This window comes from Pelobates fuscus, chromosome 1 (assembly GCF_036172605.1).
Source record: "Pelobates fuscus isolate aPelFus1 chromosome 1, aPelFus1.pri, whole genome shotgun sequence".
In the NCBI taxonomy this organism is placed as follows: Eukaryota; Metazoa; Chordata; class Amphibia; order Anura; family Pelobatidae; genus Pelobates; species Pelobates fuscus.
The window spans coordinates 52,655,972-52,670,138 of NC_086317.1; the positions used below are offsets into that span (position 1 = coordinate 52,655,972).

The window sequence follows — 14,167 nt, forward strand, 5'->3', positions numbered from 1 at the left end:
GAATATTGCATGGACTGGTGCATGCGTTACCCCTGAATACCTTCTGCTCCCTGCCCTGGCATGTGGTTGGATAATTTAGTATATCATTAAAGCTGCTCCCAAAACGAAATGAGATTGCAGAATATTTGAAAGGCAGAAAATGTATGTCACTGATATTTATATTTACTTTTATTGTGGTTTTATGCCACAAATATTCTGTAATTAAAAAAACAATACATTATGGCATAGGTATAGAAAAACAATTGGGTTCTTTTTTTGAAGTTTTATTAATATTCAAGCGAATGTTCTACCACTTTCTGGTATTCTGTTTTCCATATATATATATATATATATATATATATATATATATATATATATATATATATATATATATATATATATATATATATTGCATGGGTTACTTATTCTTTTTAAAACTTTGATTAATGGAACTCTTCATATTTCCATAATTATACTGAAAAAAGAATGATATTAAACTGACCGCTTGACCAATATATATCCATGGTGCCTTCAGACATTTCAATACATACCAAGTGTCCCTATATAGGAAGGACAGTCCCTATGTTAGGCCCTCTGTTCTTCTTTCCAATCCTAAAATCCATCTTTACTAGATGCTCTAAATTGTTGGTGTGTCTGAGTGTATAACAAAGCCACAAAGCTCTAATGCTCACAGTAATGTGCCTTCAAACCACAAATAAATGTGTTTAGAAATCAGTCTGTGCAAATAAGATGCATTGTTCTTGTCCTGAATTACATTTTAGTTGAAAAATCACTTAAAATTTATCAGAAGAACTCCGCCCCTGGCCACACCCCCATTTATATTCCTAAAGTTAAAGCTTTATTCATTTGATTTCAACTACTGCAAACTAAAACGCCCATAAATACTAGTCGGCCTGTCGTTCTGTCAATTGCTATCTGAATAACGATGGTTTTATATATAGCAGACATCCAATTTGAAGCCACTTCTTGCCCTGTATCTGCTTTTGGATTGCAACCCCAAGCAGCTCAGCCAGCAATGCACTAAATGCTGTCTCTCACTAAATTATGTCTGTCAGGACAAGAACAATGGCTTTAAAAAAATAAAAATAATGTAAGCACGGCACAGAGAGCTACTGGTCTTAGAATGCCATTTCATAGGGAAACTGTAAAATGCATCAATAAATAAAGGTGTGTTTGTGATGCTATCTTCTTTTAGAAAATCCATATAGGTTTAGCAGTTTGATTAATCAGAGACAAGCAAGGAGCTTTCTTTAGATCCTGCTCTTTTAATCACAGTGAAGATATCATTATCCCGTCCTTGTGGTGTTGCTGGTAAGAGAACCAGCAGATGTCTGGCAGGTCAGAAGGGAATTTTCCTTTCTCTGGAGGAAACAGCTTAAATTGAGAGAGCAGCCGCCATATGCTGACTGAGAACTGCTTAACTGATGACGCTAAGGAGCATCTCTCTCTTTCCCTGGGAATAGGGGGGTCCAGACACTACATCAAATTCATACTCACAAAAATATGTCATCAGTAGAAGAGCCATCTCATTGTATTTATTGTATTCTCGCCAGCTATAAGAATACCATATTCCCTCATCTCTTGAGGAGTGGGTAAAAATCATAATACAGGCATGAGTTGAGATAATCCCTGGTTTCTGCATCTTTTATTAAAAAAAAAATATTTTTTTGGAGGGGAGCAGGGAGTAAGGATTTGTACACATGTTGAAAACATTTACACAACTTTAAATAGTGTCATTTTTGGTTATTTTAATGATAAGAACTGAAAATAAATGAGTGCACATATGTGTTTTATGTCCTCAACATGTTCATGCAACATTGATTACAAAAGGGTTTCATGGGCATTATTTACTAAACAGTGAATACCTGTCAATTAAAATCATTAATGTCAGGGCACTAGGACCATGCAGAGAGCACTTCTGCAGTACTCTATGAATGGTGTGAGACACACCAGGAAGGCAGTCAGTAAGTCAAGCATGCTGATATGCCATTTATTTAGGTAGCCGCCCATCTATAGGCCAGATTGCTTGCCGTTGCCATCACCAATGATGCAAGTAGCATCACAGGCAAAACTCCCATAGACCGGCCCACCCCCTGTTCCAATTTCAACCCTTCCAACTTTGAGAGGTGTGAGCAGATTTCCAACGACTCTTTGCAACCCTCTTTACCCACTTCCAGCAACTAGCGCAATCTCTGTTATAACCAGGAAGTGAGGAATTCAGACTCCTTATAAAGAACTTGCAACTGTAGAATAACAGAAAACATCATATCTCCATACTTCCCAATAAAGGCAGCCATAACGGTAGAAAAAAGTTTTAAAAAGGCAAGTGGCCATAAAAAGGTGCATGGTAGCCTGCCATGCAAGGTAGCATCCCTGGCCAGTCTCATGAAGGGATTCCAAAAGGAACACAATTCCTGACCCAGACTGAACTTTGTGCAGTCCTAGCTCCTCTAATGACACACTTGAGCTATGCTTACTGAGGTCACTATGAGACCCAAGAAAGTAAGACAGGAGTGACAAATCATGACTGCCCCACCAAGTTTAGGCTAGCTGGTAGCTATGAATCTCCCACAAACTTGCAAACTCAAACTCAATTTTTTCTACAGTTACACTATTATTATTATTGCCATTTATATAGCGCCAACAGATTCTGTAGCGCTTTACAATATTATAAGGGGGAGGGGTGTTATGTATCGGACAATTACAAAAAACTTACAGGAACGATAGGTTGAAGGACCCTGCTCAAACGAGCTTGCAGTCAACTGCTAATGGTTATTTACAGTATGTTATGTGTATGTATTTGTAACCAAACTGTATTTTCATGCTAAGACATGAAAAGTAGCTTTTTACTTAGCTATTTCTGGTTAAGTATCTTTCTAAATAACTAAAAAAAAAAGCTATTTAAGACATTAAGGAGAAAACAGAGATGTTAAAAATGTTTATTTTAATTCCATTTTACCACTCCATTAGATCAACTTCTAAACTGAGATTTTGTGAATAACGGATTAAGGATTAGCTTTTTTCATTCAAATTTTAAATATTTAATATTCATTTTAGCACGGTTCTTTTTTAATAATTCATCTTTTGCATTTTCATTATAGAAACAAATTGTGAACAAAACGTAGCAAAACTATGATAACTTTGATGTGATGCTTCCAAACGAAAATGTTAGAAATATACCTCTTTAGAAGCAAATATAATCCAGGGATTAAATTGTTAAAAAAAAATAAAATGCACGGGATCTGCTTTCATATGTAATAAAACATTGAGGTCTATAACACTGGCATACAATTAAATGTAAAAAAAAAAAAAAAAGCAATAGGCATTTTTAGCTATGTATAATTATCTATCTCTATAACCACAGAATATACTTTGAAGTAATAGCTTAGACAACATTAGAGGCATTTAAATTGCTCCCTCTGCACATTTTACGAGCTATGTTAATGTTGTGTTACTTATGTAATATATAAATATTGGAATTGTTGGAACAAGTCTGTGACGTGTGGCTGACTGATCACCTCCATCTAATGACTTACAAACATTGATTTAGTTATTCTCTAAATTGGGAATTGTAGAGAATTAACAAGGGGATTGCAATTTCTAAACAAGAATAGCTGGACTGGAACAACTAACCAACTCAACTACACTATTTTTCTATTTTGCCTCCTTTGACCTAAAATCTGCAATTATTTTGTTAATTTTCCACATTTTTGTCTTAGTAAATACCCCAATATACTAGATAATTCTGAAAGCAAAACAGAAGTAAAAGTAGTGACACTACATTAAAGGAACTCTCCGCTCCATAATTGGGAGAGGGGTTAATCACTATTTAGTGGATATACCCCAAAGAGAACACGATTATATGTTTTGCTGCATGATGTCATTGCGGGTGTATCTAAAAATAACTTGCAAAAACTGCAGTTTTATGACTGCAGTCTTTGCAAGCCATCTCCATCTTCCCTGGAAGCACCAGGAAATGCTGGTGCGCATGCACAGTAACAGTGTTAATGAAGAACGCTGGTCTAATGCGAGGTCTGTGAGGAGCAGGCAGGTGTGGTCAGGTAGAGTGAGCCTGCGACATACGTTAGCTCAGGGGAGCTAATGGAATGAGGAAGCAAAATGTTTCAAACTGTAATTATGAAAGTGCTGATTTCTCATGGAAATCGACCCTCTTAAGTTAGAATTAAAATAGGACGCTCCTCACTCATGAAGTTCTTCAAAAAGATGATGAGCCTCATGGTTGTGAAGTGGTCCTTTAATATTATGAAGGACATTGTATAGATGTATATTGTTGTTGTATAAGGAAGGCAGTTGATATTGAACCATGTAGCGGTAGAACTGACAAAGGAGGATTTAAGGTGCATATTGCTTCTACAGCTTCAAAGGGATACTCCACTACCCAAATACAAATAAATAAAAATCACTGTTTTGATGTTATCTCTTGTATTAAAACTTGAATTATGCGTTTAATTATGCATTTTTAATTAGGGGTAAATCTAAAAACAGCCTGTGAAACTTACAATTCTCTTGTTTGCTGCCTTTGGAAACCCTCTGAGCTATTTCTGCCCCTTGGGTTTAGCTCCACTGAGCTAACAAAACCACAAAGTAACAGGATTTGTTGTCTGATTGAAAGCCAAAGGGGTGTCACAAGTTTAATTTATAAAAGTATACATTTCGACTGAAATCTGCATTTTTGCTATTTATTTATTTTTTTTTTAAAAGGACACATTTTTCACACATAAAGGTTTTTCAGAAAGTTAAAGTACTTTAGGGGTGTGAAGTGTCCCTTTTATATACATATCCTAAGCCTTATGGTGTGGAAGCCCAGGTCATCACATTCTATAACTTAAACCCATTTGGTGCATGAGATATACCTTCTGAATCCTCTGTACCATTTGATACATTGACTATAAACTTTAAAGGGCATAGATTACTACAGCACAGGGGTGCCCAAAAAGGTAGATCCCCAGATGTTGTAGAACTATAACTCCCATGATACTTTGCATGCTTTTAGAATGCCTTTAGGATGTAGTTTTAAAAAAAATCTGGGGATCTACCTTTAAGCACCACTGCTATAACATCTGTAACAACGCTGTAAAGTCAGGTGCCCTTATATATACAAGATCCCAAGTGTACATCTAACATTTTATAGAGGCTTTTAATATGTTTGTACTTCTCAAAGTTAAAATGCATTTCTGCCCATAAGAGTAAGCTTTATATAGCAACGGGAAGACACCCACCCCATTCAGGTTCTCCTGCTACCACTATCATAACCAGTAGTGTCCAGTGCATCACAAGCTCCCACTTGTACAGATGGAAGGAATGCCATTGTAACAGTGTTTTTATCTCTGTTTATTATATGTATGTATATATGCGTGGAGACTTTATAAAGTTTATTGTGTAAAGAAAGTTCAATGGAAAATTATTTCCACTTTTAGTCAGCAGATATTATTATTATTATTATTATTATTATTTTATTATTATGTATATAAATCCTAGTTTAGGAGTTCACCTATTAAGTTAGTAGGAAGTCTTGTCCTCAGAGGCATGGTGAAAATAGATATGGTATATGTTTAGAAGAATAAATAAATAAATACATATATATTAGAACTATCCAGGAATGAAAGTGCATTTCGAAAGCTATATGTGTGTTCATTTGTGTTCTACTATTACAGACCCTTTTACCTACTGTTTATAGAGGACCATTCATCTTCCAGATGCCATACAGACATTTTTTACTCACACAGATTAACAAACTGGGAGTGCTATAGTAATGTAAACAGCTATACATTCATAACGGCACTTTAACTACCAGTAGCTTACATTTGAAAATTGTTTCAAAGTGATGTTTTAAAACCGTCAATTTATCTGATAATTAATGGCGATCTGGTGATGGTATGTTGAGACTGATCTACCACAGTTATAGTTTCCTCTGTACATATAGTAGTATATGTCTAGTCATTGTATTTATTTGATAAATGGATTCTTGTTATTGTGATTACCTTATTAAACTGACATGATTGCATGCATATCACCAGCCAGACAATATCAGAAGTGAAGTTCAGTTTCTATGCCAAAAATGAAAGCATTGCTAACTAGGTAAATTTGTCCAATTTGCCTATTTTGGTACAAATTTTTATTTGTTTTAAATTCCCGACAGTTTACACTTTGGAACATTACACTGTGAATTTATTAATGACTTAAAGGGACTCTCCAGTGCCAGGAAAATAAACTGTTTTATTTTAAACTGCAGGTTTCCTCTCCCTCCCACCCCCCATCCCAAGTTAAAACCCCTTCAGGGACTCGGCGCTGGTTCAGGGTCCGCCCACGCTCCTCCCCCGCCGATGTCATCGATGTGCACGCGCATTAGACCTCCCCATAGGAAAGCATTGAAAAATGCTTTCAATGCTTTCTTATGGGGATTTCAGTGACACTGGAGGTCCAAACATAGTGTGAGGATGTCCAGCGACGCTATAGCACACTTTTCGTGTGCTATAAACACGGAAGTGCCCTCTAGTGGCTGTCTAGCAGACAGTCACTAGAGGAGGAGTTAACCCTGCAAGTTTAATATTGCAGTTTATGAAAACTGCATTAATTACACTTGCCGGGTTAAGGGTAGTGGGAGTTGGCACCCAGACCACTCCAATGGGCAGAAGTGGTCTGGGTGCCTGGAGTGTCCCTTTAACATTTTTAGATGTAAGCAGTCAGTATTTCTTAAAGTAAACTGTAAACCTACCAACCACTACAGTTTATTATAGTGATTATGGTGTAAAAAGTCTTAGGGTATTGTCCTCCCTTTTTTTTTCCAATACATTCTAAGATGTTTTACCAAACCTTGGGTAGCCTATACAGACCTCTAAAGTTGAGCCGCTTGTTTGATAATGTTAAAGTTGCGTTTTGAAATTACCCATCCAACCTTGGATGCTGAAAGTGCTTAGCTCAGCAACCTAAGTGCTATCCCAGATTAGATGAATAATGCAGAACTGAGCATTTACATTAACTAACTGCATGGAAGGGGATGTTCTTTGGTGTCGGGATTGCCATGTTTGTGTCAAACTACTCAGAAAAGATTTCACAAAAAATGTGGGGAGGCTCCCAAAGACAGCACTAGAGCCACTAAATAAGCTGTGCAGATTAAGTGCTTAGAATGCCATTTTAATGCAGCACAAGGCTTTTTATGCAAATTACTTTCCAACAAATTATCAAACAGGGTAGTTTTACGGCAGTATATCACTTTAAGTTGTATATTTCATATGCATGAAGAAACCTCAGTCTTTGATGTATATTCACATGGAAAATGGCAGAATTTACAGATTTAATTTTAACAGGATGTCCACTAAGCTTTAACCCCTTAAGGACACATGACATGTGTGACATGTCATGATTCCCTTTTATTCCAGAAGTTTGGTCCTTAAGGGGTTAATGATCTACAATATGCTATGGGTATTAAGAACATGACAGGTCACATAAATGGGTGCCTAATTATTTCCACCAGTATGGAATTAATAAGGAGGGTGAATATTTTGTCACAAACTTGTAAAAATGTATTTTGATTGTGCGCAATTGCTAAGAATATTTGACATTTTGACAGCTAAAAAAATCGGGGCCGCCATCAGGGCATGACAAACACGACGGTTGTCATGGGCCCGGCGGTCCTGGGAGTTCCGGGCCCCACATTGCCTAAGTACACTTATATGTAGCGATTTTTGCTATGTATACGTGTACTTGCGGGCCCTCGGCTACCTGTTCATTGCAGAGAGGGCCTGCAGCACACTCTCACTTCCCTTCCCAGCAGCACCCCTTTCTAAATCTCGCAAGTCCCGTGGCCGTCAGAACGTTGCCATGGGTTACCATGGCAACGCTACACATGGCCCACAGGCCACGAGAGTTAGACAGGGGAGCTGCTGGAAAGGGAAGTGAGAGTGTGCTGCATGCCCCCTCTGCAGAGTCCATGCCACCAGACCACCAGGGAACACGATCTCCCCCCTCCCTGGCCAGGTAAGACGCAGACACACTCATACACTTACTTGCACACAAAGACACACACATACACACACTACACAAACACACACTGCATTCACTATACACACACTACACAAACACACATTGCATTCACTATACACACAGGGGCGTATTAGCCGCGAGGCAAACAAGGCATTTGCCTTGGGCGGCATTTTCCAGGGGGCGGCAAAAAAAGCCGCCCCCAAACGCCCAGGGCAAATGCCTTGTTAGCCTTGCGGCTAACTGACATGCCGTGAGGGCGGGCGGTCTGCTGGGCAGTGCTGGCGGGCGGGCGGTCTGCTGGGCAGTGCTGGCGGGCGGGCGGGCGGCGAGGGAGCACTTCCTCTGAGACGTCATATTCCGGCTCCGCCTCCCAGCCTCACTGTGCGGCGCGCGAGGGAGCTGAGCAGACAGCTCAGAGGAAGTGCTCCCTCGCCGGCCGCCCGCCCGCCCGCCCGCCAGCACTGCCCAGCAGCCACTGGACCACCAGGGAGAAATAGGACCCCCCCTCCAGCATTCCCAAAGGTAAGGAGCCTGGGGGGGTAAATAAAAAAAAAAAATAATGTGTTAAATATGTGAGTGAGTGAGTATGTGTGTATGTCTGTTAGTGTTAGTGTGTGTGTTAGTGTGTGTGTGTCTGTCTGTTAGTGTGTGTGTCTGTCTGTTAGTGTGTGTGTGTGTGTCTGTCTGTTAGTGTGTTTGTGTCTGTCTGTTAGTGTGTGTGTCTGTCTGTTAGTGTGTGTGTGTGTCTGTCTGTTAGTGTGTGTGTGTCTGTCTGTTAGTGTGTCTGTCTGTTAGTGTGTCTGTGTATGTCTGTTAGTGTGTGTGTATGTCTGTTAGTGTGTGTGTATGTCTGTTAGTGTGTGTGTGTATGTCTGTTAGTGTGTGTGTGTGTGTGTGTCTGTTAGTGTGTGTGTATGTCTGTTAGTGTGTGTGTGTGTGTATGTATGTCTGTTAGTGTGTATGTCTGTTAGTGTGTGTGTATGTATGTCTGTTAGTGTGAGTGTGTGTGTGTGTCTGTTAGTGTGAGTGTGTGTGTATCTGCTAGTGAGTGTATGTCTGTTAGTGAGTGTGAGTGTGTCTGTAAGTGTGTGTGTGTTTCTGTTAGCGAGTGTGTGTTTCTGTTAGCTAGTGTATGCGTATCTGTAAGTGAATGTGTGTGTGTGTATTTAGAAGGCGGGGCGGGGGAAGGGTGCGGGCGGGGGAAGGGTTGGATGGGGGTGGCGCGGGCGTTCTGCAAACGTAACTACTTTCTGCAAAAATAATTATGTTTGCAGAACACACAGAAAAAAAATATTTTTGTAAAAAGTATTTAATGAAAGTTTAAATTAATTAAACAGAAATGCTTTACAGAAATTATTCTGTTAAGCGTTGATTCCAGAAACAAGAAAACAAAAGCAGAAATCGTGTAAGTCAATGGCATGCTCTTTGTGGTGCATAAACCCTGATTTGATCTATTTGCTCCCAGGTCACAGTCCTGCTATAATGTTGCATTGGAGTGGAATGAATGCACTATTGATAAATAAAGTACACGAGAAGCCTGGTTGAGAAGCGGGCTGATAGAGGGAGAGGTCTCGTTCTGAAGCTGAATCTTGGCAGGCTCCAGGGAAGTGTCAGGAAGTATTTCTTCACAATAAGGTGAAGAGTGTTAAATTCATGGAATAGCATCCCAGCAGGGAGACAGGAGGCTAATACAGGAAGGGAATTGAAACATTTTTAAGAGAGATATAAGGATACTCTATTGGTGAAAGAAAATCCAGGATCAAATAGGGTCTAGGTTTTACAGTTAACAAATAAATCAGAATATGTGAAGCAAGTATAATTCCAATCAGTTGTCTATATTCTGATCTTAGAATCCGTGTTCCAAAATCTACAAAACATTAGGCTGAAAGTGAAAGTTTTGGAGGAAGTAGCAAAACACAAATTCACTTCATTCCCAGCCATGACTTTGTCTAACATGTATGTTCAATTTCCTGCTTGTTGACTTTTAAATAATTATGGCCAAGAGCACGCTGAGACTCTACAGATGTTTTTGTATGTACTTGGAGAAGTAGATACATGTATGTTACTCTACAGATCTCTATTTTTTGTATGTATTTGGAGAAATAGATACATGTATGTGACTCTACAGATCTCTAGTTTTTGTATGTACTTGGAGAAGTAGATACATGTATGTGCGGTGCTCACTTATTTAATGCTGTACTAAATACATTTTCAGATTGGTTTTAAATTACTACCTACATAAATTATTATACGAAAACAAACTAAATTGACTTATATCAGGGGACAGATTTTGAACATACATGTTTTTTTGTTTTGTTAATTTATTTACTTAAGAATATTAGTAAGCACTGGCTAAAATGAGAACTAAATTTGCATTACTTTATATTTAATGGTATTTTGAATAAGTGGATTTTTTATCCTTGATAAATAATTGGTACATTTTGTATTATTGGCATATTCAAGTTGGAATAAACTGAAAAATAAAAATGAAACGTGAGTGGAATCTGGGATATAATGTTAATGCGGTGATTAAACTTTCACACTCTTTCAGTAGTTTAACTGTCTTTGTTATAACCAAAGCTTTATTTAATGTAAGCTTTGTCTTACATTGTTTTAAATGCTTTAGTCACGATTGTGACAACCTTGATCCACGACTTACTCTGTTGTGCATATCTCCTTTCAATGAAAAACTATTAAAAAAAAAAAAAGAATAAATTCAAAGCTCTCTTGTTGTGTTTTTATTCTCTCTAACAGGTATATATAATGTATCATGTAGTAGGAATGAATAAATCACAGAGAGATAGATAAAGAGATAGACATTCAGAGCAACAGTGTTTGTGCTGCACACTTTCACCTCTTTATATTATGCAATAATGTAAGTAGATTTGTTTTCTTTCTTTATACAATCTATACAGCAGATAATTTACAGCAATAGGCATTATTCATTATACCTATCAAGATGATAGGTAGACTAATTAGTTTGGATTTAGTCTTCTGTAAAAAACCTTATTGATACAACATATATTGTCCTGTTATCTTGACAGTACATACATATGACAAAGACTTATTATCCAAATCATTCTGATAAGATTATATCAGAAGAATGTTTACAATGCATCACAAACTGATCAACAATTTATCTCTTTAGTAAATCTCAGACTAGTGAGATTACATAATAAAATCTTAAGAGTGTATCACATCTTAAAGCTATATATCCCATTTGCAGTGTTTTGAAATACATGTTGACCAGAACAATATATTAGGAATTTTGTGATATGATAAAATCTAAACATTTGTTGTGACACTAAATCTGTTATGATGAGCAGCAATGCTAATTATAACTGGAGAATTGTCACGGGAATTGCAGTGCTACAGTAAATGGAGAGCTATCTTTGGTTAATAGGCTTTTAAATTTTTTTAAATATATATATATATTGCCATATACCGTATGTGCTTTGTATGATATACAATATGTTTTACCAGCACACACAAACTCTCTTTATTGCGCAATTTGTAATCTTAAAGATACCTAGAATTCTTCTATATATGGTGCGGAAAATATTGGACAGTTAACATTAGACGTGTAAATAATGAAATAGACATATTGGTAGACTTGTAGAGCCTAATCGCTATATTTAGAAAGCGGCTTGTTTTTGAAAACCGTGAAAGAGCCTAATTGCATCTGCATCTTTTCCCACAACGCACACTAGCAGAATACGCTAGATAAATTGAATTCACAGGAAAATGCAGCTAATGTCATCTATCTTGTGAGATTAGTCATTGATGCTAGACAATGACACAGTTGTGAGTAAAAGTGAGGGTACCAGGTTGAAGATTGCAACTCTAAGAGTAGGCCTTCTTAAAACTCCCCATGCCTACGAAAAAAAACCTTTTTAAACTGATTACTTGTATATGAAAATAGATTCTATTATTCTTATATCTTCAACTTACACATGGAAAACCAAACGAGGGGCCATAGTAATTTGGATGAGTGGTTGTCTCTATAAGTAAAAATAAACTTGTCATGGATGGACAGGTAAAATAATTTTAAGGACCTTCCATGTATCATCTAACCACTTCTTATGGATGAATGGAACACAATCTCAACAGAAAGGTTAATTACTTACTATGGAGTTGATGTAAAAAGTAGGATTAAACAGTAAACTGTTAATCAAAAGCACAACACACTTCTGAAGCAGGAAAAATATATGTTGTTTCACTTACTGGCAACTTCCAGCGATGCATTGTGGCTGACTGCTTCTCCAAGATAATTCCTAGCAACACAAACATAGACACCTTCATCTGGCCTACTTTTTCGTCCATGTACAATGCGTAAAAAAAATAGAGATCCACTAGGCAACAACATTCGATGGGAACGGGGATCATCTTTATCGGTGTCTACTCTGTCTCCTCCTTTGTACCACTCAATTGTAGGAGTTGGCCTGCCTTCCGCCTTACAGTTTAGAGTGGCTGGTTCACCTTTGGAGACAATTAGATCTGAGGGATGTTCTATTATTCGTGGTGGGAAATCTTCTTGACGAAGACGAGAACCTACAAAATTGAGAGAAAAGGTGTCAGAATGTAAACATTTTATTCACATTTTGGGAATGACTACACATGTTTAAAAATGTACTTTACGTTATCACAAAAAAATAATTAAATACTATAATATAGATGTTAAGTATAAATTGTATTTATATCAACAGTGGTATTCATGTACCAGTTGATGTTTAAAGCCCTTTGAGTGCCAAGGCGAGTGCAATGCATTGTAACACACTTAAGAGATTTAAGAGATATAAAATGTACCTTTCAAAACTCCGCAGAGATCACATGTATCAAATCTAAATATGGTAATGCTTAACTGCTCTAATTACTTTAGTTTCCATACACAGCTACGGTTTATGTTCTTGATGATGAGTCTCTTACCCCTCCCCCACTAGACTCACAAACTTTTTGGTTGATAATCATTAACTTTTAGACATAAGTCTCAACAGAAGATATCAAAGAGCAGTGATTTACAGAATGTGTATAAATAAAGTGGCCATTCACTTTTAACAAAGAATGAAATAAGCATTGTTTGTTCAGCTTAATAAGACAATAAGCACTTGCACATAAGCAAGACATTGATAAATGGGATCATAAAAGTCTGTTGAAGACATTACACAAGAACAAAACTTTTCATTATTGAGAAACTGCGCAGTAAATTATATAAAGCCTTACAGGAGTAAGATACAATCATATCCCAAAAAAAATCTGTTCTATTAAGTTTAACAAATTACATGTTTTTTACACATGAACATGAATACATACATGTGTTCTATATTTTGCATGTGAGCTTGTCTGGTTAATACAGAATTATCCTTTACTTAAAATATGCATGATATAAGGACATTATAGTACTTTTTGATACTATTTGATTTGATTAAGTACATACAGACTATGTAAGGGAGAAGACAGCTATTTTGATGTGCTGGTGTAGTTCAGAATAAAATGTAAGGTACTAGTGTAGGATTTTATTGAAGACATATTTTAGCAATAGGTTATATTTTGTTGTCACCTTTCTATCATGGCCAACATTATTTTTTTTAGCAATGTGAACTACAGTAGCTCTTCTGTGTGATTTGACCGGATGGACTAGCTCTTCACGTGCAAAAATAAGCCTTTAGCTCCCATGACCCGGAGGTCAGTTCACCGGTTGTCCTTCCTTACACTACTTTTGGCAGGTGCTAACCACTGCACTCTAGGAACACCCTACAAGACTTTCCATTTTGGAGATGATCTGACCCAGTCAACTAACCATAACTATTTTCAAAGTTACTCAGATCTTTTCACTTGTCCATTATTCCTGCTACCAACTGACATTCACTAGCTGACTAATATATCCAACCCGTGACTGATGTCATTGTAATGATATCACCAATATTCTATTTCACCTGTAAGTGGTTTTAAGTGGTTTTAATGTTGTTACTGATTGGTGTATACTCACTGTTTACTGGAACAATAATTGTGATGTACACCATTCTATCCCAAACTTTTGTAATTTAGTGATTTAGTGATTTAAGGTAACCCTTAAAGTTTTTCAAAATTCCGTCTTCTGCAGTTCGGAACTGTGTAAAATGCATTTCATTATTTACCCGCATAATTGGTATGGGGTAGCTACATT

General features: G+C 37.2%; 1 protein-coding gene across 2 annotated transcripts in view; it reads right to left on the minus strand.

Moving 5' to 3' along the window:
* Nucleotides 1–14,167, minus strand: part of ROBO1 (roundabout guidance receptor 1) — a 903,637-nt gene that overhangs the window by 203,262 nt on the left and 686,208 nt on the right. For both annotated transcript variants that reach the window (XM_063448635.1, XM_063448644.1), the window contains one exon: nt 12,229–12,555. In XM_063448635.1, coding sequence (XP_063304705.1) covers nt 12,229–12,555 — 327 coding nt within the window. The remainder of the gene's footprint in view (nt 1–12,228; nt 12,556–14,167) is intronic.